This window comes from Pagrus pagrus (genome assembly GCF_965226575.1).
Source record: "Pagrus pagrus genome assembly, chromosome: 11".
Classification (NCBI taxonomy): domain Eukaryota; kingdom Metazoa; phylum Chordata; class Actinopteri; order Spariformes; family Sparidae; genus Pagrus; species Pagrus pagrus.
The window spans coordinates 18291006-18317242 of record NC_140195.1 but is presented as its reverse complement, the minus strand read 5'-3'; the positions used below and the strand labels follow the sequence as shown (position 1 = coordinate 18317242).

Below are 26237 nucleotides of genomic sequence, written 5' to 3'. Positions count from 1 at the left end.
CACGGCTCATTTTTACATAAACAGGGTCCGTGCTGCAGCCGCAGAGCGACCAGCCGAAGGAGCACAGCTACCTTCCGACTGAACGCACTAATGGCATGTAGGCTCCTCTCTGCCACTGAGCATCACACTCTGCAGCAGGCAGGCAGGCCCAGCGGAGCGAAAGGAAAAAGGCAGGAGGACAGAGGAGATGAGGAGGCTCTATGTCCGAGAGACCAGCTGCAACAGACACAATAACACTGCGAGAACAGCACAAGACATATTGCTATTCAGACAGAAGGAGCGGATTTTTTTTTCTGAGACTGTGCATCCCTGTGTGCATGCCTGAGGGGTACACACAGTATTATGAGAAGGATTTGAGTTGACACAAGTCACAGTCGCTCCATCGCCGGTGTGGAGGAGGAAGAGGAGGAGGAGGGGAGATGAATTATTCAACCAGCCAGTGCTGCTCGGCTCTGACGTCTTGTTGTGTCTTATGGGGAGGTGAGGCAACAACAAGCAGCACCTCCTCACAAGGCGGGCCGTCACATGACAGCCCCAGGATAGAGCATCCAAGGAACCTCGATTTTCCCGAGGACAGGGCATCATTTCAGAGAGCAGCAGTAGAATAATAGCTCCCTCTCAAAATGACAGCCCATCGCTTCGGCACAGCATCACAGATTGCTGGTCTATCACTCCACACACACACACAGGATGAAATGACAGCCATGCCCCGCTGATAGCAAGGCATCTCAGCCTGCGTAAGTGTTCCTTCTGGCTTAGCCAGGCTTTGATGTTATTATACCATAGCAGTGCAATATTCAGCTCTGAGATTCACTACCTGCTGCTGAGGTGATCTCTCAAAGCTCGGTGTTTGTGAAGCTGAGGAAAAACGGGGATGCTTGATCTGTTTCTTTAACACGTTTCTCCCATCGAGCAAAAATTCTATTATTCAAGAGCAAATGTAGGACATGAGTATTATCAAAACAGATCCACAACAGTCCCTCTGCTCAGCTGGAGAATCACATTCACAAATGTAAAAAAACAGATGGAGTTAGGAGTGTTTTTCTTTGCCAAATGAGCAGTGAGTAATCAAAATTGTTCACCGTTGAAAGGATTATTGTCTCGCTGCTGCTGGGATTCAGCAGTCTGCGTCTACAAAGGAATGAACAGGATTCATTGATGTATCAGAAGACACACAAAAAGAAAACAAGTCGTATCTTGTGGTGTAACTTAGTCGTTTATTTTAATTCCACAAATTTTTCAAAAAAATTACAAAATACTCAAATGGAGAGAACACAGGACTCACAATTTTTCTTATTATTTCTACTTTTTGTTTACATTGTGTCATCCCATGGCGACTACTCATATATACAATAAGCTTCAAGATACCAGTATATATATAAATCTTAGCAGTCAGAATTTACATTCTGCTATTGCCGCTTTGAAACGAGAAGCTAAACCATTGACAACACTTAACATCAAAGGTTTTGGAGACACAAAAAGAGGGAGTAAAAGGCAAGGGAATCGTCAGGAAACGAGGCAAAGATGATGATGATGATGAGGAGTTCGTCGTCAGGAGAGAAGACACAGGAAGATGGCGAGACAGAGAGACAGGTTGTTGTCAGGGACTTTTTTGGACTTTTTAAAAAAAAAAAAGGGGCTGTGAGTTTTGATGATGTTTACAAGTGTGTAAATGTAAATTATAGTGCTCCATGGGTAGATATGGTCACTTTTAAATGCAAGAACAGTTTCTTCATTTGGTTTAAAGAAAAAAACTCAGCCACAGTTTTCTAAGCGTCCACGACAGTTCAACAGTCTTAGTGCATGGAACAAAAGCAGAACTCATGTCATGGCTACAGCAATAAAAAAAAAACAAAAAGAAAAATTTGGGCTCATGTGCACTGGTACGACAGGTCAACACGACTTGTAACAGTCAGTGGCACGTACACACACAGCACTCCCGAGGCTCAGGAGGTTGTGTGTATCCCTAAGGAACCAAGGCAAAACATTGTGAGGAAAACACACACATTCATACGCACACACAGAATCATGGACCCTCTACCCTCCTGGTGGTCACGTGTTGGCAGGCCCCCCTCCTCTAGTGTCACAGTGAACATTATTACAGCCTAGTCGGAGGATGACTCGGTCGGATATGAGCCCTGCGACAAACGTCATTGACCGGACCAGGTGATGAAAAAGACAAAAAAACACAAAGCATTCACACATTTAAAACAATCCGTAAGTCCTGTTAAGCTCCCGTTGAGTGAAGTTAAAATTCAGGTCCCGATAATTTAAAAGAACTTTTCTTCAGGTCAGCCAAATAAGTTTCTGGTGTCCACATTTTTAAAATCCTTATCAAAATCATTCTCTATAAAAACAAAAGTAATGAAGTATACCTCCATTCTGTAGACTTAAATACTGATTTTAAGCAAAAAAAAAGGGTAAAACCAGTTGGGTGGAGCTCAACAATACTCTCTCAGTGCAAACATTTATCTTATTTTTTTATCTTTTAAATCCATGGCTTCAGTGTGCACTCCAAAGAAACCTCAGTGACTTACTGCATCACCTCTTCAAGTGTTTTAAATCATCAACTCAACACGTCGAGTTTACACATTCTGACAACCGTCTGCTTGTCGAAGGTGTGTGATGGATGGATGTGGGTGCGACAGGTTTACATAGTGTATGATGTGGGACTAAAATCTAACACACAGTGATGTCAGAGGAACGTCACAACTGAACCACAACTCTCTCGGAAACTGCTCATATAATAATGCCATGGTGCTCCCCTCTGAAACAAGGGATAATGCTTCAAAACAATTATATTGGAGGTTGAAACGACTTGGTTTGGAGTCCACACCTAGTAATAATAATAATTATAATAATAATTATATGTTTATATATACTATTTACAGACTCAAAAACGCCATGCTGTAGCTTTTCTTAAAATTATGAAAAACCTCCAACAATGTATTAAAATAAATGTTGAATTTAAGATAGCACTTGTTATTTTTCCATAAACGGCCTGACCAGTCTTGTCTTTTTTTTTCTTTTGTTGATAAGCACAGTGTCTTGTTCTAGCACCTACAAAAAAACGTCAGGGAAGCTTGTCATGCAGGAGTCTTGAGGACGTTGTCACTACTGGCTATATACCAAAGATGTCTTGAAATGTCAATGTCTTGAAAAAATAATAATTAAAAAAAAAAGGTCCTTGACAGGAACAGAAACCAAATATCAGAAGAATTCTCAGACGATCCACTTGGCCTTTTCTGTTCTTCGAAACTGAATGTAACGACTCTGTAACAACTTCCCGTGTCCTGCACCTGTCAGTCACTGCCTCCCTTGGCTGGTTACAGCTGCTTGTCACTCTCCTTCTTCAGCCGGCTGAAACAAAAACAACATTAAGCTTTAATACACATACACTCAGTTTATATAATGTTTTTTTAGTCTGATTGCTGTTGCTTATCTGACCTGTAGTAGTCCTCCTGGCCAGGCAGTGGTCCTCCGTGCATGTGATGGTGGCCGTGGAGCCACTGCTGCTCCATGGCCAGCCTCTGGAGCTCAGCTGACTGGGCATGCATGGCCTGCAGCTGGTGTGCTGCGGACATGGGCGGTGGCAGACCTCCTTGTAGTTCCCGAGGGTATGGAGTACCTGGAGGAGGCACAAACCAAAAGATTTGATCAGGAGGGTCTGGCTGATGATTGATAGATTGGATGTGATTTTACTGGTAATGAGTTTTGCAACTGGCAGAGAACTTACCGAAGACTGGGTGGCGCAGCATCTCGTGTTCATGCGGCTGGCCGAGGAGTGGGTTGGGGATGGCGCCGGGCGGGTAAGGGAAGCGGGCCAGGTGATGTCCAGGTGCCAAGGGATCTACTGCCAGGGGATGACCCCCCGAACCTGGAGGACACACAAGACATTCACCACCCCCTTCTGGCCGTCAGAGTCTTAGATTCAAGGTACACTCATTTTACATTTTCAGTGTATCACAGACAGTGCATGCTACAGGCATTAATGATACGCAGCTTCATGTAATGTTACTCCACTCAAGGCTGACCAAAAGAATTCAGGGACCACTTACTATATATATCTGTACAGCAACTGCTCGCCCTATCAGGAACTTAATGAGGATGTAACATACTTTTATCCAATCTCATGCCAACCGAGGGTATAAAATGTGAGGTGAACTTTCAGATCACATGGAAAAAATCTACTACTTAAAAAGATTTTAGTGGAACTATAATTAATTTTAAGTCCCTTTTTTCACTCTTCATGGATGCCCTCTGCTCCATACTAGAAAAGATCCTTAACTAATCTTAACCTCCTTAAAAAGGTCATATTTGTCTGTGTGTAGGTCGTTGTTGTGTATTATTTTACTTGCTTGGAATAAATCAGGTGAACCTCTTGTTATCTACTTTCATTTTAGCCAGTTTTTCCAAGATTCTTCAAATAAAACTTCTCTTCCTATAACCTTGAACTTCATCGAGTTAAAGAAAACAACATCCTGTAAGTGCAGATGTATTTCTAAATATATCGTAGAATTGGCACGGTTTCAATTAGATAGCAATATTTCTGCTGCCTCTGATCAAAAAAAACATTACATTTTTTCCAAAATATTTCACTGTTAAACACAATATTCTTTTCAGAATACTTTCAAAAGCTAACTTAAGTGGCTTGCTATCATTTTAAATAACAGAACAGCTTGTATCCTAAAACTGGTACATCTTAAATAGATAATTTATTTGTGGAGTACCCCAAGGGTCTATCCTTGGACATTTTTTAACTTTTTTCTAATGGTCATATATCTTATATTTGTTCTGATAATATAGATCCATGACAAAAATGTATAATTTCAAAATACGACACAATAACACCAATATCACACAACATTAAAAACATAAAGCTAAAATATCGATATATCCATATACAAATTTGATAGGAGTAACTATCAAAACATCCATGTATCACATGCTGAATACGTCATCAAAGGGATGTGGAAGAAATATAACTATAACTATATATACATATATATATATATATATATATATATGTACACACGAATGCAAAAATAAATATATACTATAAAAACATTGTCATGTAAGGTACATATTTCTTCCCATTTAAAAATATTCATATGACTGTTTCATGCATAAAGAGAAGAACAGACAGTGAAAATGTACTAAAATTCTGAATCATCCATTATAGGAAATATAAAAAACTACTCAGACAAAATGGTTGCTATCATAAAAATAAAACAAAAATCTTTACATTATTTGCCAATTTGCATCCCATAGTAACCAAATTCTCAAACATTTTGGGTAACACAACTGTGTTTGCCAAATAATGACCAATTAACAACAAATTATATATGTTTTAGAGTGCAACCATTCAAATTTGTTATAATTTGAACATATATATGAATACAATAATATATAGAATATTATAAAGTTTTTTTTTTTTTAAATCTATTGTGTAATTGTGTAATAGTGTTAAAGACATTTACATGTATGTAAACAAGTAGGGCTTTCTTTTACCTTGGTGAAGAGGATCTTGCTGGTGGAGGTGAAGGTGGGAGTGAATATGTGAGTGCTGGTGGTGGTGTGGCGTGACGTTGAACATCTGTAGACGAGCGATGGGGTCATTGGCCACTGTGGCCATCCTCTCAGCATGGAGTCTCTCTGCAGCCAACCTCTCTGGGTAGCTCATTTCTGGCCGCAGCTGGGGCCCAGCTAGGGCCAGCCGCTCACGCTCTAATGGGTTCAGGCCTGGATGCAAGGAGGCGAAAGGGTGAGGTCCAGCCATGGGGGGCAACGTGATGGCCCCATGCCGGGCAAAGTGCTCCATGGGATTCGTGGAAGGGTGGAGTGTGTCCATTTCTGGAGGCTTAACCTCGAAACCAGGTTTCATCCTCTCCCTCAGCTCCCTCTCACGAATCTCCCTCTCTCGCATCTCCCGCTCTCGTAGCTCGCGCTCCCGCATGGCCGGGTCAGCGTTGTACAGGCTGGGCATGTGATAGGCCAGAAGGGGGTCTGCGGGGTTGAGGGACACAAAGAACGGGTGGTTTCGATTGGTGGGGGACATGACGTGGGGTCGTGCGTACTCGCTGAGGGTGCGCAGGGCAGGGGTGTCGGGGCCGATGTACGGAGGCACAGCTGCAATCGTGGTGGGGGGACCGTCGTAGGGTGAACGCATGTGGGCGGGGCCGACCATCTGAGCTTCCATTCTGCCCTCATGAGAGGAACACGAAGCTTTCTGTGAGGGGACAAATTTCATGCTTAGTAAGACTTAAAAGAAAAAAAATTAACCACTGTCAAACAAAAGGGAGACAAACAAAACCACTCACCGCAGCTCGTTCTGCTTCCTTTTCTCGTTCCCGCTCTCTTTCTCGCTCTTTTTCCCTCTCCCTCTCTCTCTCCTTCTCTTCCCTCACTTTCTGCTCCGCTTCCCTCTTGGCTTTCTCCAGAGCTTCCTCTCGCTTCTTGGCCAGTTTAGATGAAGCCAGGGGAGTGAAGTATAAATCTGTCCTCGAACATGAGTTGTAACCCCGGTCCAGGTGCTTGTAGAACCTGCAGTCATGGTAGAGAACATTTAACACATTTACTCACAAAAAGGAATGATTATCTAGTTCATAAATTAATACTCGTTACAAAAATACATAAAAGGTTAGAGCCACAATGTTCATGTTTAATTTTAGATTCTGAATGGCAGGATAATGTCCCTTTAGATGGATAGACAGCTTGTATTAGCTCACACTGGTCCATTATTCAAAAGGAAATGAAAAACTCCCTCAGCATTCACTTTTGTGGCTATGTTGAGTATGTATTAAAATCCTCATTGCTATTCATTGGCAGTCTGAGAGCCACTTAAGCACAAGGCAACTACAGATACTCATATTCAGATGCCTCAGTTCACTCGCATCTCACTGTAATTAATCTCCCTGCTCTCCATCCCCGATAATTCTGAGCCATCAGCCACTCAGAGCTCAGGGCTAATTGTGGCCTTGGATGCCTGTTTTGCTGAGGACATTCGATTTGTTGCTTACATCAAAGCCTTAAAATCTGAAGGCAGGGACTCTTTGTTGTTGGATGTGTTTGAGAGCTAATCAGCATCCCCAGACAAGACAGTAAGCAGCTCAACAGACTACTGATGAATAACAGCGTGTGCAGGTGTATGTTCTCCTCTTTTTTGGGCACAGATCAGTGTTTGTAGACGTACCGTGCTGACTGGCTGGCATGGCTGGGGGTGTTGACGACAGTAGGCTCTGGGGAGGGGCTTCTCTGTGGGGGTGGAGGGCTCTCTGGCTCTTCCATCTCGTCCAGAGGCTCTTCTTTGATGTGTACAGGTGGGAGCACCGGGCCCGGGCCGGCACAAGTGACCGAGGCAGGCAGTGGCATAGAAATGGAGGAGGATGGAGCGGAGGAAGATGGAGGCTGTATGCCAGGCATAGAGTTTGATGAGGATGGGGGAGGGCCGGTTGGAGGTAGAACTGTATTGAAAGGATGAGACGAGAATGGCGGCTGCGGTGGCCCGTTTGGGTGTGAGGCTGCCGCAGAGGGCGGCAGAGGAGGAGCTGGAGGAGGTTGGTGGCTGGCTGCTGGCGGGAGGCTCTGGGACTGAGTGAGAACCGGAGGCTGAGCTGGAGGAGGCTGAAGCTGCTGCCCCTGCGGCATAAGCTGGAGGGGAGGTGGGTGTGCCGATGGAGGATGGTGGGTGGATAAAGAGCTGAGGGGCTTGAGGGCAGGAGGTGGAGGCAGGTTTGAAGGCATCTGAGGGAATGGAGGCGCTGACACGTGCGGTGGGTGTTTGTGGGACTGTGGGTTGGGTATCTGAGGGATGGGTGTGGTTGGCGGAGGCTTGATGTGAGGCATGGACATTGGGGCTGGAGGCAGGGGCTGCTCTCTGGGAGGCTGGCCTCCACTCTGAGCAGATGACTGGGACTGGGAAGGGGGCGTGTGTGGCCTCTGCTGTGATTGGCCAGAGATTGGCAGGGGTGGGACCTGAGACTGACCCACAGGGAAGCCCTGAGGGGGCATGGAGTGAGGATGAGGCATGTGTGAGGGGCCAGGCTGTAGTGGGTGTGGCATAGGAGGCATGGGCCCGTGATGCGAGCTGGGTAATGACTGAGGTGGGACTGGTGGGCCAGGAGGGGGAGCCTGAGTCATAGGTGAATGTGGAGAGGGAAGCCTTTGAGGGTGGAGCGACGCTCCTGACTGAATAAGAGACATCGGGCTTGCTTGGGGCAAAGGCTGGGGAGGTAGAGAGGTGGAGGCCGCTGTCGGGGAGACCTGTGGAGGCAGTGAGGGGGCTGAGGTTGTAGGCGGAGGGGGTGCCGAGGAGGCGGCTGAGGTGCCTGGCTGACACTGGATGACCGGAGGGTGCTGGCTCTGCAGGAGCTGCTGCTGCTGAGCGGAGGAGTCTGAGTCGCTCTCATTGTCACGTGGGCTGGGGATGCTCGGGGAGGAGCTCCGGTTGTCCTGGTCAATGTCTTTAGGATCGCTACTGAGCTCCTCGTTGATGCTGCGCCCATCAGAGCTCTCGCCCTCGCCTTCCCCTTCCCCCTCGCATTCTGAGGGCGAGTCTGGCCGACTCAGCTCCTGAGGGACAGAGAAGAGAGAGGCATGAGTATCATAACACCAAGTCAGTGCATTCCATTGAAACAGAACAACAAAACAAAGACCACAAACTCACTTGTGTCTTCGACTTTTTGGCGCTGGCCCTCTCGGGCTCCTCTGTGTCTGAGGCTCCCTTCTCTCGCTGCCGTTTGGCACTCTTCATAGGTGAAGGAGGTTCCTCTTTTATCTTCTGTGGAGTCAAAGCAGCAGAGCAATTAGGGTACATTTCACAGACAAACGTGCATAGAAAGACAAAGTTGGTGTCTATGCTGTGTTTACCTTGCTGGGCTTCTTCATGGAGTCTGTCTTGCTGTCAGTGCTGTCAGTACTTGCTGCGCTGGGTGAGGTACGTCCACTGGAGCGCAAATCCTCGTTGGTAGGCGAGGCTCTGCCATCGGGACTGGCTGTCTGCTTCTTTCGACCACTACGTAGCGTTGACATCTGTTAACAAAGAGAGTCAACATAAAGCACGGCGGCTAAATACAATTTTGATAGGAGAAATGAAGATCGACATAGACCATGCGCAAATCCAACCCGAGTTTATGGAACAATGCATGTCAGTCTGCCCCTGTTCTACTTGTCTAGAGAAGATTAGCCTCTTGCTTTGTAGTCTGCTCTACATTTCTGCAGGGATAACTCTGAAGCTATGGTGCCTGAAGGTGAAAATAGAGCAATAGATGGAGAGCCAGAGTGTGCGCGTACCGAGCCTCTGTTCCGTCGGGTCCTCATGCTATGCTTCCCGCTGAGTCCATCCTCTTCCTCTTTGACAGGTTTGAACATAAATGGCGGTGGGTCCACAGGCTTCTCGATGGGGGGCAGCTCACCGTACTTCTTGAAGTGAATGCGGCAGTCTGTGCACAGCAAGATGTTCTCCCGGCCCCCGTGGTGCCAGTCCTTGGAGGCTGAGGAAAGCCATTTACAGTTGTGAAATAACACACTCTCACAGGCAGCGAGAAACACAGAAATGATCTCTGAACCACTGCTATTGCAGAATAGAGAGAAAGTCCTTAAGTTACTTTGTAGTTCAACATCTAATGAGATAAATATTGTTTTTAATGTGTAACTCTGTCTTCTGCTACATTGTCAATCTTCATTTTCAGTCATGTACTAATCTCTACATGGGTTAGCACTATAAAACCAGAGTTATTAGCCACCCTTGTTGTGATGGCTGATCAGATGGGAGCCTGGCACTGAGAGCCAGCTGTGTGGAAAGAGGGGAAGGATAATGAGGTGGAGAGAGGGAACGAGCTGTGGGCTCATGTCTGATTTGATCAAATTAGTTCTGACATCTTCTGATGCCCATCTGTCACACAGTGCTGTGTTGTGCAGGCCCACACTGATCCTAATCAGGACAGGAATAGCCAAGCAAACCGTATCAGAGTGTCTGTAAAAGGAACGTGGTCTTACTGGTGGTGAAACAGTGGCGGCAGGCGTAGCCCTTCAGCTCCTGTTCGCTGTCTTCGCTGTCAAAGTCATCTTCGCTGGCTGAGCTGAGATCCACTGGAAGAGAGAAAACACTTCAAATACATCGCTCCGACACCAGAAAGTATCAGGTCTCCTCCTCTCCTCCCTGGCAGACAGTGAAGGGGTCAAATATACTCACAGAACTCGCTGGAGGGGGGGCGTGAGGGAGTGTTGACGGGAGTGGAAGCGGTTCGCGTCTTGATGCGGCGGAAGACGGGCTGACGGCGGTGTCTGCGGTGGGCTCGACAACTGGCTGCCTCGGGGGTCTTCTTCCAATAGTAGTAGAAGGTGATTAGCTCTCCCTGAAATGAAACACAAAAACAAATGCTGTAAAAATATGCAACAGAACACAACGTAAGGAAAGAGGCATCACGTTTGACTTCAAGGAGGTGACTGAATTTAAAAGGAATTAAGGTCTATTATCCAAAGTTGTTGAGAAAATTGGAAAAAAGTCAGTGAAATATGAGCAGTTAGGTTGAACAAAACATGTGGAAGGTACACATTAGCAGTCTGCTCAGTATTTCACAGTCAAAGGCCACAGAGCGGGTGAGTCCAGGCCAGGATTTGTGGCTGGCCGGGCATGTTTGTGCTGCGGCCCTGTCTGTCCCAGGATTAGGCGAGGAGGCTCACTGAATGCAGGGATATTAGGATCAGTGCATTGGTGGCTGCCTGGGTGGCAGGAGCTTGAATAGGAACAAAAGAACATGTCAGGCAGAGCTTTGGCGCTACAAATAGGGAGTGAAATGGCTCCTCGCCCCTTCACTGGAAGAGTCAATTGAACTTTAATCAAACATTCGGAGGGGCGCGCTTGCCAGCGAGTGAGGCGGATAAATCCACTGTACAAAAGGCCGCCAGGAAATCAATACCCAACTGAAACATTAACACATGCAATCATGGATCAGAAAGCACTTTGCTGAGGCAGCCTGTGCATATTAACCGCCGCTTTCCGGCCACGCTCATAATAAACAAGGCTTGAAAACTGGCAACAGGAGTCAGGGACAATTATGTAGTTTCCTGTTGGGCTTTGCCCTTTTCCTCCTCGCCATGAACTCTCACTTGTTAGTGGTCCACTGGCTCTATAACAAATTCATGAAGGTGTGGTGTGATTGCTGGCTGAGCAGTAAGTCACCTGTAATCTTTAAAGCCCAGAGGGCGCCCATCTACTGTTTAAGGTCTGTCAAACAGCTGTTCAACAAAGCTCCCAGAGTTTAATGGCTATCGATTGTTTGCCTTCTTTGCTTCAGCTGAGAAACTTGACATAAATTAGTCAGTGCATTTCTGTCTGAAATGCAATAACAGCTTTTCAGCAGCAGCTTAACATCTATCAAGAACAAACAATGGCAGGAAAGGATTTGATGAAATGGTGGAGTGTTTTAAACGGCTATAAAAAGCTTCTCACTCAACTCTGTTTTAACAATAAGAGAATAAAGCATTGAAACAAAGCCAGCAATAGAAAAGGCTGCTGTTAATGGAAAAGTAAAGGTTACTGCAGCTTTAATTTCTTTTATGTCATCTCATGAAATATAAAACTACTTGTTGGTATCTTGCTGTGAGAAAACACAGGTCAGAGACTGGCCGGTACGTGCCCTACTTTATCGCTTCAACAAATCGTGTGAGTATCTGACATTAAGTCTCTCTCAATCACTGCTTTGATTGGCAGAAAGTGCTTGACTCAGAGGGCTTAGGCCTGTTTAATAAGAGCTCCCTTTATGTGGCTCTTTGGGGGAAATTCATATCTAGCAGCGGCTGTAGCGCTCCGTCTTATCAAGCAAAGCAGTGCTGGGAACATTTACTGAGGGTGTCTGAGCTCAATGAAACCTTCTCACATTTCAGGGTAAATTAAGGTGCTGCGCTGTGTTATGGCAAAGCTCTGGCTGTCCCGAGCCACACAGCCTGACTAGGTTTTTATTTAGACCTCAAGACTGCTGCAGATGAGCACACCTGGAGAGCTGGGAACGATTCTACGTGTAGACAAATCAGTAGGGCTCCTAACTGAAATTTGAAAACCAGTTGGGTAAAGAAGGAAAGATTAACCTTCTACTTGTGTTTACAGTGTTCAAATGACCCCGACAGCGCAGCTAATATCACCAAAAAACGCTTGTTTATGTCGCCATGTGTTTGTGCATCTATGTCAGGCTGCTAACACAACTTTCTGCCCGTTTCCTGTGCGCCTCCCTCCCTCTCCAGCCTGGCCGGGCAGTTGGGAGGGCAGGGCGCAGGTGCTAACTGAGGGAAGGCAGGCGTCCTGATGTGAAATCTAATTGAAATGTGCAGATCAAAAGTGTCGAGTGGTGCCGAGCGCTGGCTTGGCTCTGTGCTTAATGACTGTTCTCAGCAGTGCCTCTCTGCCTCCTCGCTGCAGGCTGACAACCGCACGGCCTCGACAACAGCTTGGCAGACAAGGAGAAAGGTCACCCTGCCTCTCCATCACTTACACTGTGTCAAGTACCATTACATTAGGCAGGGGCTAATGAAAACATTAACTTGGGCTTTTGAATGGGAATAACAGGTGCACTGATGAGCCTGCCCGTAAATGGAAAGGGGGAAAACAAAAGAGGCGGCTCGACAAATTCAGAGTAAGCATGTTGAGTTTACAAGTTATTAAAAATCCATGGCAAAAGGTGCTCTGGGCTCTCATGCATAATGCAGAAAAGCTAGAACTTTTTGTAATGTTTGTTATACATTTTGCCTCGCTGACGAAAGAAAGATTGATGTCTGCAAGAAATCACAGGCGAGACTTTCAAAGTGGAGCTACATATGCTGTCTGTTGAAGATGAACGTGGCATTCCTGTGGTTGAGACAGGTTTTGTGCTGTAAATTAGTGTCAAAGGGAGATTGACAGATTACCTCTCAGCCTTCCTGCATGTCAAATTCTGCTCCCTTGAAGCCACATACGTCTGATCTCTCGTCTTATCTGTACTGTTCTCTATAAGAGTCACTTTGTCATGCTGCCATATGCCCACAGCAATGCTTAAACTTTCATTACCTTGTGTTTCTTTCTCTACGATTGTGTGTTTAGTGTGTAATTGTTGAAGCTTCCGAGTAAAGTTGCCAATCCTTCATAAAATAAAGACGACAGTAAAGAAGAAACTATTCCAGGAACCTGTCTCTAAAACGGTTCACCGGTGTCCAGTAAAAATTCATTGGAAATACTTGAAATAGAAATGTAGATTGGCCCTGGCCTCCGCACCATAATTTCTCCCCCAAGTCCACTAAATCACTGCAGAGCGGTACAGAGTGTGCTGCTGCCGCTCCACAGAACATGAGATAGTGACAACATAAGCTCTGTATTATAAGGCCTTTTAGACTGCTTCCATCTGCAGGAGCTTTCTGGCCGGTGGATTATCCGACAAGGAAAGGGCTTACCCTCCTATCACGACACTCAGGGCTTCCATTCCGGTTATTGCCACTTAAAATGGTCGTCTGCATACAAGTATGGATGTGTGAAATGGATGTGGGGTTCAAAGATTATGTATAGCGAAGGCTTCCTTCATGCTCAACCATCACTGAGAAACACGGTGAAGATAGTCTTTGGTTGAGCAAAGATTTTATTCTTCCTCAATTTGTTGAAATTTGAATTAAATAACTTTAAAAATAATCAGCTCTCTTAAGAGTTATAGCTGCAAAATTGTAGAATAATTGTATAAATCCTGTGCCGGCATATAAATACACTTAAAAAAAAAAAAAAAAAAAAAAAGAATATGCAATATTTAAAAATTGTTGAAATCATAATCAAAACAAATGGCCAGCACATCACCTGCGTAATCGCTAACTGCTGCTAACCTTAAATGTTGTTAGCTTGTTAGCTCGATTAGCTGTGCAGCTAGTGGTCCAGTCTGGTAGTTTGTAGCGACAATAGACTGTTGGTGTTTATATCGCTAGCATGGGATGTCTGACCTGAACGGGATGTTGCTAGCTTTTTATCATGCTAACATCAGTATATAGCTCTGCAAAACTATACATAAATGTATAAATAAAATATTGTCAAATACCGTTATTTCTCCACACTCTGGTGATAATTTTAGTTCATTTAAAAAAAATTAAAAAATCGACAAAAACTCAAAAAACATATTGCACCTTTAAGTCAACAGGTGGGTAGAGCTGCATTGATTTGTCAATTAATTGATCTAAAGAAAATAAGTTGTCAACTATTTTGATGATCAATTTACCGTTAAAGTAATTTTTCAAGAAAAGATCCCAAACATTTGCTGGATCCAGCTTCTTAAATGTAAGGTTTGTCTTGTCTTGTCATTTAATGATAGTAAATGAGGAGTCTTTGGGTTTTGGACTGTTGGCTGGACAAAAGAAGCGCTCTAAAGACGTCACTTTGGGCCCTGGGAAATTGTGATGAGCACTTTTCACATGTTTTTTTGAAATTTACAGACTAATAAAAAATAATCTGCAGATTTGCTGCTAAAATAACACTTATTTTCATAAGTGTTATTTGCAGCATTGCAGGTGAAAGAGTTAGAATTACCCTCCATCTCTAGATAAAAGCTATTTTACAAGTGTTGTGATGATGTTGTAATTCATAAAAAATAGTTTTGTATCAGTCTAAATCTGTTTGTAGGATATAGATTGAATGAGGTTAACAACGAAACCGCTGTAGATTACAGTGTAATAGTTGATGCAGGTTGGGACTGAGTGGGAGTGCAGGATCCTCCACTGGGGCTCGGTGGTCCTGTGTGCGCAGGCAGGGCCGAGGGCGAGGGCTAAACTCATGTATTTACACCCTCATCCCCTCTCAGGCCCAGGCCTGAACAGATGGTTTCTGTTTTTCCTGGCAGATTTGTGACAGAGCCACAAAAGGCCCCTGCTTTGACATGGAGCCAAACGGTTAAGGCCGTTACTGGCAAGAGCAGGGGAAGGAGGAGAGAACAGGGGAGAGCTGAGGAGGGGGAGGGCCGAATGTGGAGGAGAGCCGAGAGGGAGAGGGAGGAATAAAGAGCCAGCAGAGGATAACAATGGACAATCAGCATTCAGTCCGACCACAACCCTTCCTTAAAAAAAGTCTCCCAGCAAATAAAAATCTCTGGTAAAAACTTAACTGTGGCAGTGAGAGTGGGGTGAGCAGGGAACATGTGACTTCTGGGTTCTGGTGGCTGATAGTGAGTTGTGTAAACATCCATTAGTGCAGCATGAACCTGTGCTCCTCCTGCTCACTCCAGTCTGCAGCCCGAGGAGGGAGGACTGCTTCCTGATTCATTTCAGTGAGGTGAAGAGGGGGATGTGTTTCTCTGAGCTAAATCAAACCAGGGTTTAATTATGTATGTGCTCGACCCCTGGACTTGGTATTCTTCATCATCCATGACAGGTTGTACAGTGTATCGCTTCACCGAGTGGTGCTTGACTTCTCTATCATCCTCATGCTGACTGTAACTGTAGGGGGAACTTTGTAAACGCTCGTGTGGTTAAGCAGGTCAGAAGTGTACTTGTGATGACTAAAGGGCCATTTGACATCGTAAAAGTGCGTGTTTATTTATCTTGAGTCTTTTAAGTGCATTCCTGTTCAAGTATGTGTAAACTTTACACGATACAGATGCCGTAAATATGATGCTGTAAAACTTCACTATGAACTTGTCACATGATATACAGCAAGTTAGCTTCATGCTACAAGTTGATCTGGGATTTGCCATTTCATTTTCAATAAGTTAATGTTAATAAAATAACAAACACTAAAATATGACAGAGCATAAACATAATCTAATTATTGATAACTATTTTGATAATTGATTAATCATGTTTTTAATTTGTATGTATAAAAAGGAAGAAAATGCTGTTTTCAGCCTTTTCAATATGGAGATTTTCTGCTTTTCTTTTCTTCTTTATCATTAAACTGAATGTCTTTGGGTTTTGGACTGGAAAAAGAAACATTTAAAGACATAATCTTGGACTTTGGTAAAATGGGATGGACATGTTTCATTATTTTATAGATTAATCGACTGATCTAGAAAATAATTGGCCGAATAAAAATCAAAATAAGCGTTAGTTGCAGCCATAATATAAGAACAGTTCCTGCAACAAGGTGAAATAAAAATTGTTTTGTTGAATTTCAGAAGAAAGTTGTTTTGGATTTTCCCAATCTGAAATTAGTAAAATAAATTAAAGCATAACTAAAATAATAATAATAAAAGTTTTATTCCTAATGATACTAAAGCTGCACAATTCACCTGCGAGTTTGAGTGAAATAAAATCCAGGGTTCAACCATTAAAGCTCTCAGCCACATGCAATGTAGTAGATTCAAAAATAGACCTCCAGTGCAGCGATGCCTCGGAGCCCATTGGCAGACGGCGGAGACTGAATAGTAAAAGGACCTTGGCTGGTGGAGCAGTGTATGCGAAAGGCAGTTAAATAGACAGCCATTCCCTGCTGCGCTGAGCCTTTCTGCCGGAGAATGACTGAATAAGCTCTGCTTTCACAGGTCAGGGATGCACATGCTGAAGAATCAGCACTCGTGTTTTTCCTGCTGTAAGCGCTTTTGCCAATGAAAGCAGATTGGAAGGCAACAGTGCCTTTTCTGCTAGAGGGTCGATCCTGCGCGTTCTGCTGATAAGCCAGTTCCCCAAAAACCACAACATGAAGCCTAACCAAAGAACTCAATTACACAGGGAGCTCCGGCGCTCCGTGCGCCATCTATTAGGCTGAAAAAAGATTTTGCCTGCACTTGGCCGCGCTGTGGTCCGCTGAAAGAACATCAATACATGCTGGTTGAGCTTCCGTCAGCCTGACAGTGATTTCACTGCCTAAACAAGTTATATCATTTACCAAACACCAAAGCGGTTCTGTCACACGACTGACAGCTGCTGCCAACTGGACCTGGCCCCTGCAGTTTGGAGCTGGTTTAATTAGTGTTTCAACCAAAGTATTTATAATCACAGTCATCCCCAAGGTTCTGGCTGCTGAGCTAAGGACATGGCAATGAATTCAATTTGACGTTTGTACAGATTGTACCAGGGCAAACATCTGCTGTGAGGTTGTGTTGAGAGCACTGTTCTCCTGTTGGCCATCCTGTAAATGACAGGGCCTGAAGGGAGGGAGGGGAGGAGGGGGCTGAGTGCTCTCTTTTCTCAGAGAAAAAAAAAAGGATGCTGCCAGAGCTGCTCAGCACATCACAGCGACACCAACGAGGCAGGGTTTTGAAAATCAGATGCAGGTCGCACATATGCCCTGATAATTACAACATCCTCTACAGTCACAGTGACTTTGGTGCCCTTTAATGTTCCTTCACAATCAAAAGCTAAACGAGGGCACGCATAGTGCTGAAAGTTATGGCTATATTTTTTTTAATGATTGCTGCTTCTTGCCCTGCTGTTGTGGCTGTTAGCTGTTCTAACACACTGCCACTGCACCTTTCTGTCTTTTCCACCTCCGTGCCAAAACAAAGCAGGAACCGGCAGCATAAAAACATCTCCGTGAATCAGTTGTGCATTTTATTCTTTTTTTTTTGCCCCTGTCATGTAGCTTTACATGGTTTGCAGCTGATGCTTTGCTGCACCAGGCCCGGCTGACTGTATAACTAAAAAGTGCATTACATTACCGCATAAACTAATATGAATAAACTTATTATAATAAATGTTTAATATCTTAATTCTTCACATGATTTTTCACATAAACAGAAATGGTTAACTGTGTTGATGCTAATGGTAATTCTGTGCAGATACACTGTTTGAACTTTAATATTTAAACGCGGAGTAAAGGCGAGCAGTCACGAGAGAATAAACAACAGGATGCAGCCTCGAGGGAAACCTGAACTGATAAACATGCACACATAAACAAAGCTTTTGTTCTACGCTTGTAAATTGTTTTACAGCGCTTCATTGGGTTTATTAGATTATGGTTGTCCTCAGTTCTATTGTGAAACATTTTTTATGATCTATAAATACACAGCACACTCAGTATAAAGTCAATAAATTACTTAAAGGACAAAGCATATTTTACTTTGTTTCTTCATTACAGTGAAAAGACGTGTTATGTTATAATATATCTTTGCACATTATTATCTTGCTGTACCAGTGAAATGGTTCAGGCTGAGTTATGGATGGAAATAAACCAAAACTTGAGCCTCCTAATTTGATCTAATTTTCAACTGTCAGTTTCTCTGTTTGGCTGTACAGCAAACAGAGCTGTAGCTGATACAAATCTGTTCGGCAAATACTGTCTGTTGATATCCGCTAAAACCACGGTTTTATGAAAACCCCTCCAGTGCAAATATGAGGCGCGGAGTTATCTGTGATCTGCTGTTTCAGCATATTTAGCTGTTTAAACACTGGAAGCAGCAGCGAGCTCGTGTTCCATGACATCCTCTCAGTGGAGTGAAGGAAATGGTGGCAGCAAAGCCAGTTGCAGACGGTCAGACGACACACCCACTTCCCCCCTCTGGGCCTTTATGTGACTTTATATAAAGCATTCCTGAGTGTTAGTCAGGCCTGGTGTGTTTACACAGCGCTGGGTGCTTACCCTTGGCACTGGCTGTTTGAGCCGCGCTGGCGCTTCGGGGGCAGCGCGGCTAATAGGGGCTAGCGGGAGGAACAGCGAGGGGCAGAGGCACTGTGCTGGACCTCTGGATAGCAGCTCAAGAGCTTCATGCTCTGCAATCAGATCTCGAGGACAGTTGTCTGCTCACTTGAGGCACGGACGCCTTAATTTCGGCAACATTTTTCGATAGCTTGTCATCAATGCTAGAAATATGTGCCCTGAGATATTATTGTGCTCATGTTCTAGATTCAGGATTTGGGAATATAAATAACTGCAACTTTCCTGTAACGGGTATTGACTTGCACTCAGATCAGTCTTACAGCACAAAAGCAAGTTTAATCATAAGCAACTGTGCGAAAACAACCCAGGTTTTTCAGCGTCTATGTTCCACGCTACCCTTCCCCTATTCCTCCGGTTGCTGCTACCCTCCTCTTGCTCTCCCAGTCATTTTCTCCTCTTTTCATATGTTTAAAGGGCAGTTTATTTTCCATTTGCAGAGGGAAAATTAATCTGTCTCTGCTCTGTGGTGGTGGCAGGCCCAGATCCTGGAGGAGGTCTATTACCTTTCCTGCCAAGTAGACTCCCCCTCCAGGTTGAATTACATTAATACCTCCTTTATAGCCAATCAACTGGACGAGTCATATATTTCAAAACCAGTAAAAAATAATTGAAGAAACCTCTGTGAGGAAACTGTATTCATACACTTTAATCTCTTATTCAAGAGGGTCAAATTGGTTTGGAGGAATAAAAAATGTAGCATAAAGGAGGTGACGCTAAAGAGTTCTTGAGTAAAAATATTACATGATGTGTGTGTGTGTGTGTGTGTGTGCGTGTGTGTGTGTGTGTGTATGGGGGTGGTGGGTGTTTGAGAAGCAGGGCTGACATGTCCTCACAGCAGACGAGGAAATGAAGTGGCGAGAAGTATGACAGACACCTTTGATTTTCCTTTGATGTCTGTGTCAGCACTGCATCGGCACACTTCCAGCAGGAGCAGCCTCACAAAAAAACAGCAAGGCCTGCACTGCTTTGTGAATCAAATTGCATATCTAGGAATAATCTAACAGCTAGCACACACTTTGAAGCTACGTGTGCATGTACAACATGTTCTCTTTATTGCCGATTACAGCAGAGATAAAACTCTGCGCTTGTCATGCTCTTAAAGAGTTTTCCTTGCGCAGATATACGAGACAAAGATTACAGCAAAATACTGTAACTCAGCTTAAACTGGAACAACATGAACTCTGTGTGGCTGACATGTTTTGTGTTTAACATAATGATCACATTTAATAAGGTCAACTGTTGTTAATCATTGTTAGGCCGGGATTTGACCCATTAAATGAGGCACACAGTTGTTCGGTGCTGATTTACACATTGACGCGTGCGCACAAGCAAGCGCGCACGCACACACACACACACACAGAGGAGGGAAACTCTGACAGGAGGAACAACCTCCTGCTCGTGTTCGTAAACAACACAATTAGCAGAGCTCCTTAAAGCCTGACAGATATTTAATCACTTCGTCTCAGTCAATCCCAGTTCCCCCAAGTGACTGACAAACCTTAAAACTACAAGAACACAAGAAAAGTTATAATCTAATCCTCAAAATAATTAAAGGGACAATGATCTGTGTTCCTAATGTAAGCCAATTAATTCAAAGTACAAATCTGTGACCTACTTCCACTCACGCTGGACTGCAACAAATTGGAAATTAATATTTTCTGATGCTGTTAAAGGTTTGTTGACATCAGTCATGTTCGCAAACGAAGGGGCCAATATTTTCAGCTGCGATCAGTCGAAAAAGAAACAAAAAATTTCACATCTTAAACCCAAAATCTTTTTTGGGTATGTGAATTATCCTCTAATTTAAATGAGAAAATTAATTAAAAACAAAGTACAACATGCTGTAATCAAAGTTGTATCTTTTGAATCTATAATTTAACTTAAACATAAGTTATAATAACTGTTTCCTTTAAAAGCACAACTATCACATGTTTACATGAAAGGCTCCCATCATAAAAGTGCTTTTTAACTAGCGCGGAAGCCTTTAACGAACAGTTAAAGGTGCACTACGTAGTTTTGGGGAAGAAATTTTAACAATAACTGTTTTAGTTTGTTTATATGTGGCGGACCATGCCACCTTTCTAGCTTCAAACACAGTTCTGAAGACCTTATTTTCCCCTGAGAACAGCTTGTTTATTCAGTTAAGGAAAAAATAAATATTTCTTGAATTATTACGTCATTAATATTATAAATGCTACCATCCTGAATTTCTGAATTTTCCCAGTACGACAAAGTGTACCTTTAACTACTCTGAAAACAAAAAAAATATCTCGAGTGCCGCTTTAACACTCGAGCACAAACATGAGATAAAGACGTCTCCTCTTCAGCCCTGAGATGTGCTGTAAACACAGCGGCTCACATCACATCTGCACTGCTTGTTTACTACTTGCTAACAGAGGGTGCTAATTAATGTTCAGCATGTCACTTGTAAGTGTAACTGTCTGTAAAGTACATTTAACATTTTCCCCTCTGAGGTTTAACAAGTTGTTTTTTTTATTTTCCAGACTGTCTGAAGTGAATCTGACGATACTGCAGCAGTTGTTGGCAGGCAGCACTTACTTCTTATCAATAAGGCCTCTGGGTTAAAAACCAGCCACGCTCAAAATATCACACTAAAAATGTTTTACTGCTCAAGCAAACCACATGTACCTCATTTTATCCGTTTCTGTGCAATAAAACAAATGACACACACTGAAAAAAGTTCAGCAGTACAGAGAGAAACACATCGTCTTACCGTTTCTTTGTTGGGCAGCAGCTCTTTCCGGATCCTGAAGAAGTTTTTGCCAAACTGTCTCAACCCTTTAATGAAGCGCTTCTGCAATTTTTCACAGAGGAAGAGAGAAGAGAGAAAAAAAAAGAGACCCAGTTACTATCTGTGAAGTCAGCTAAACCGACCGCATAAAGTTACAGGCTCGCACCACGACAAAAAACACTGTTTTCATTTTGCTCGTCTGTGGTTGCAGAGGTTTGATGTGTATCTACAAAACCTCTGTAGTCGTTTAAACTCGGGAGAAAACACAGCCATGTCAGGGCAAAACGAGAGAGGAAATGACAAGTGAGGCAGGGAGAGACGCTGAGATTATGCTCGTCTTCTCACGTGCAAAGAAAATACGTACTGAAAAATATAATAAATTATAAAAAATACATTCAATAGGGTTCACGTTGAACATTTTGTTAATGAGACAAGAGAAAAGTTTAAAGTGAAAACCTGAACTTGAGAGTTAAAGAAACAAGAAAATGCCTCACAGTGCATGTTGGACAGTTTCTATTTTGTCTGTCCATTTTAAAAGCACAGAAAACATGTCAAAATGTAAAAAAATACATAAAAACCACCTCGTATGAAAACAAGGTTAACGGCACGATGACAGAAATTGCTACCTCATAACATCGGATTTAATCTGACATGAAAACTGAATGTGGTCACCTCACCTCTGTGGGCACGAAAACAACAAGAAACAGAAAAGGATAAAAAGCAAAAAGCTGAACAACCTAAATATATTCCTTCTCCTTTAAGAGGCACAGACTGCGAGCCATAAAAAGCGGAGGCTGAAAACATTCATAACCAGCGAAGCAGACAACCAACAGATTTACTTTCTTGTTCCAGAGGCGAGCCCCGTTCCTCAGTGATCTCAGCCAACCGTTTCCACCAAGTAACTCCAGCAAAAAGCAGGGAAAAGTCCTCAGGGAACGCAAGACAAATCTCTACATCCAGCCACAGGTAAAGGGAAAAATTAAGGGGGCAAATCCACAATGTCTCCGAAGGTACACTGCTTTTTTCCCCCTTTTTTTACAAGCAAGAAATAGCTTGTCACTCTCTGCTCTTCCACTACAAAGGGGAAGGCTTTACATGTGATCTTTCTGCAAGAGAGCCTCTGGTTCGCGGCAGGCTGGAAAACCCGGAGTGGAGTCCCGCGCTTCACGTTAGTGCCGCTCATTTCAGCCTGCTCTCTATCCTCTAACGCTGCATGAGCAGGCTTCATGTCTCTGTCCTCCCCCACACGGGATGAGCAAGGCCACTGATTGTTAGTAAAACTACACTACAGCAATCCTTTAAATGCGTTGGGTTAAACACGCACACAGAGGCACAAACTCAACTCGCTGGCAGCCCGAGAGGGGAGGCAGGCTGATTTGTGTGGAGAAAGGTTTTGGACATGGTGGAAGGAGACAAGTGAGAAGGAAAACCAGACATGGAGTCTCTGTCCCGAGTGTGAGGAGTTCATTTTCCATGCCATGTACAGTATATTATGTAACCACAGAGTGTTTACATACCCAGCTTTGGTGGGGAACAAAGGCCAAATTTGCAGAAGTAACACAGACAGCTGCAAAACACAACTGGAGGACAAATTACAGGCGAGAAAGAGAGACCTGTGTCAACAAAAGGAATGAATGACTGTCTTTATCTTCTTTACACAAACACAACTAATAGACTAAAGTTTGTGAGTTTAACTGTGTGATCATGAGGAACAAAATATGAAATTATAAGTTAAACCAGACTAAATAATCAATGTTAGAGACCTGATCAAAGGCGAGATGTGACAACTGAACAAAAAAGAAAAAAGAAAAAGAAAAGTGTCCCATCAGTGACTCATGAGACAGCAGCTCATTTGCATTAATCAGACTGAAGGTGTCGCGGTTGATTAGCCAGTAGATGGAGCCGTCTCCAACACAAGCGCTCCCCCACATCCGACACCCGTCTCTAACCACTCGAGGGGTTAAGAGCAGATTACCATTTGGAGGAATGGTAAATCAGTCAAACTTCCACAGAGCTACATATAACCACTGCAGAGGTTCAGAGGATCAACACTGAAGGGCTTGTTTGACAGACGATGACAAAACTGAGTAAATAATCTAAAGTTTCACAAAGGCTGCACAAATATTTGAATAATCCTGACGCGAGACGAGTTAGTCCTGGGGATACATTTCGTGGAGGTGTTTAATGTCTATTTTGCAGCGAGGCGAGAGTGCTGCATCTTCACCTGAACTTCTAGTCAATCAAGAAGTATTTGAGATAAAGCTCAACCTGACACAACATATGGCTGCAGGTGCACAAAGTAAAATGAGAGCATATTAGCAAAACATAAAAAAAGGCATTTATGGAACAAGAGAAAGAGTATTCTCAGAAGAGGAAGGTCTTTAACTGATTTTTGGAGCCAGAGGGATTCTGCTGACTGAATTGAGTTTGCTTACTCGTTTCCTAACGAGGCACCGTACAGTAGAAGAGTTGTGACGGTACGACTAGGCGACAATTAGACCTGCCCATGCAGCCTGCCCTAATTATGTCACCTTAATTATGTTCCCTCGCTGTACTATTTACACAGTCTGTCCGTCCGTCTCCATAGAGGAGCTGTGTGCATGCTCCCTCTCTCCTCTCCCTCCCTCCCTTCCGTTTTCTTTCTCTCGCTGGCTCCCTCCCTCCCTCCCTCCCTCCCCTGCACGTCGGCTCCAGTTTAAGGCTCCATTTCAGCTGCCTGGGCTCACTGCTCTCCAGCCCAGCTAATAAATCATCCGCCAATCTGCTCCCTGAATCGCTCTGCCCCTGCTCCGATTGCTCCAGCCCTCCGTTGCTAGGCGACGCCGTGACGGAGGAGGGGCTGAGAGAGCCCGAGCGAGCGAGAGAGCAATAGGAGGAGGAGGAGGAGGGGTGAGCTGGGTGGAAGCGCTACCAAATGGCCATCCGCTGTGCAGAAACAACAGGCTTCTCTCTCTGAGTGTGTTCCAGAGAGCTGGCGCTTTTCACCCGCCCCAAGTTTCCCCCTCGGCGGCTAACAGAGCGCCATTGTGAGGCTGGAGAGGAGTCATATAAAAGGAGGAGGAGAACGAGAAAAAATGATTCAATGGGCCATTGTTGTTCGTGCGCACTTCCTGCTTGAGAGTTGATTGTTGGGAGTTGTAAAACTGGTTAAGATAATTCAGACATATGCACAAAGATGGTATCGTGGTGACAAACAGAGCGCTGGCTCACGCATGGAACATAATTCCTGCTAAATGTCATTCCATGAAAACACTGACGCAAGACCGGCCAACAGCAAACAAAGCCACTTTCACTCAATATGGAGTCATTATAGTTGACTCGTTGTTTAAAGCTGACCTTTCAGAGCCTGCTGTGTATAAACCCAGAGGGCTGGGGACAGTCGGTCGGCTCGCCGAAAACCAAAAGGCTAAAAGCACTGCTGTCTGTTATGAAATAGCTGCAAGTAATAAGATTGGCTACAGGGTGCCGAGAGGAAATCACAACATGCTTGAAGAAGAGAGGGTGAGACCGCACTGACAGACTAGACTACCCACATCCTCTCTGCACTGACACCAAACATAAAGATAAACATCTATGTTTAGACATAATGAACTGTAAGTCGATGTTAATAGATATATATACGCTTTGATTAGAAGCTCTTCTTAAATCCAAAAAAATACTTTTCAGGAGCCTTACGCTGACGGACCACAAGGCCTGTTTTTATATTTGCCCAATAACATGAACATATTCTGCCAACTTTTAACATCCTCTGCTTCCTTTGGCTTGCACTGACACAAAAGGTGACAGGAAATTCCAGCGCACACCCATCCTGCCTGCTATTTAGTTTCTAAACAACCCTAAAAAGCATTGCTGGCACTGCACCATAATGGTGATAAATGCACTGTTGACACTAAATCTTTGGGTGTAGCAAACAGAGCCCCCCACCCCTGCTGAAGTAAAGCAGCTCATCTTGACTCTAAAATAATCTACAGCCTGCAGCAGGGGATGTTGTGTTTCATCTGCCTGTGGTGTTTTTGGTCGGGTGGTGCGTCTCAGGTCTGTAGGCTTGTGTTCAACCACTGGGGGGCCGCCGCTCTCTCCTCTCCCTAGTCTTCCTCCTCTCCTCCCTCCCCCTCCCACCCCGGTGCTGTCGGCGGCCCGCTCCAGTCATCCATCAGCTGAAGACACAGCCGGAGATAAGCCGCGGCACAGCGCAGCTGGCTGAGGAATAGACCTGCCGCCCCGCAGCAGTCATAGATCAGCCTCTGTGTCTCTGACATGGCGACACGCAGCACGACCACCGCTGCCGCTGCTGCCTCTGATTGTTTATATGGCACCTCCTGTTGGTCGATGCATTATTAGCAAGCATCTTCTTCTTCTTTCTTTCTTTTTTTCTTTTACAATCATGGGTGACTTCATGTGAGGAGACGATTTCATTTTGCCAATCGTCGAGGGCAAGAATCCTCTGATGCCCTTCACCAAGTGTGCAGTCAGGGCGTGTACAAAGGAATCAATGTGATGATGCAATTCTGACCTTACTTTGCAATTTATTGAGACACTACTGAATAAATAACTTTTAGAATAAAATCAATTCATTTGATGCTCTTGAGATGAATCACTATAGGTGCCTTGTCTTAGGCTGGGTGTGAATTTAATATTAAATTTTTATGCATCAGGAGAAAGATACCATATATCTGTATATAAGTATATTTAATTAGTTTTTTACCAAAATGTTACATGATTTATTCTAATAATAAATGAGGTAGCTTGGTAGCATATTATATATATTTTTAAGACTTTCTGACACATAATCCTGTTTAAAAAAACCTCTGTTAAAGATAAGATGGACAGTGGAGCTGAATTATGAGACACAATGACATCTTTACTGTATGATATAACACATTTCTTTACCTTTTT

General features: G+C 44.0%; 1 protein-coding gene across 4 annotated transcripts in view; it reads right to left on the bottom strand.

Moving 5' to 3' along the window:
* Positions 1–1197: 1197 nt before the first annotated feature.
* Positions 1198–26237, bottom strand: part of rerea (arginine-glutamic acid dipeptide (RE) repeats a) — a 135316-nt gene continuing 110276 nt past the window's right edge. For 2 of the 4 annotated variants that reach the window (XM_084365680.1, XM_084365682.1), the window contains 12 exons: positions 21324–21404; positions 10193–10355; positions 9997–10089; positions 9292–9491; positions 8869–9030; positions 8666–8779; positions 7193–8571; positions 6321–6543; positions 5512–6229; positions 3737–3877; positions 3448–3628; positions 1198–3360 (listed from right to left, as the gene is read on the bottom strand). In XM_084365680.1, the coding sequence (XP_084221806.1) occupies positions 3327–3360; positions 3448–3628; positions 3737–3877; positions 5512–6229; positions 6321–6543; positions 7193–8571; positions 8666–8779; positions 8869–9030; positions 9292–9491; positions 9997–10089; positions 10193–10355; positions 21324–21404 (3489 nt within the window). In that variant the 3' untranslated portion in view covers positions 1198–3326. Of the gene's footprint in view, positions 3361–3447; positions 3629–3736; positions 3908–5511; positions 6230–6320; positions 6544–7192; positions 8572–8665; positions 8780–8868; positions 9031–9291; positions 9492–9996; positions 10090–10192; positions 10356–21323; positions 21405–26237 lie in introns of all 4 variants that reach the window. The other 2 variants (XM_084365679.1, XM_084365681.1) reach the window with 1 other exon arrangement.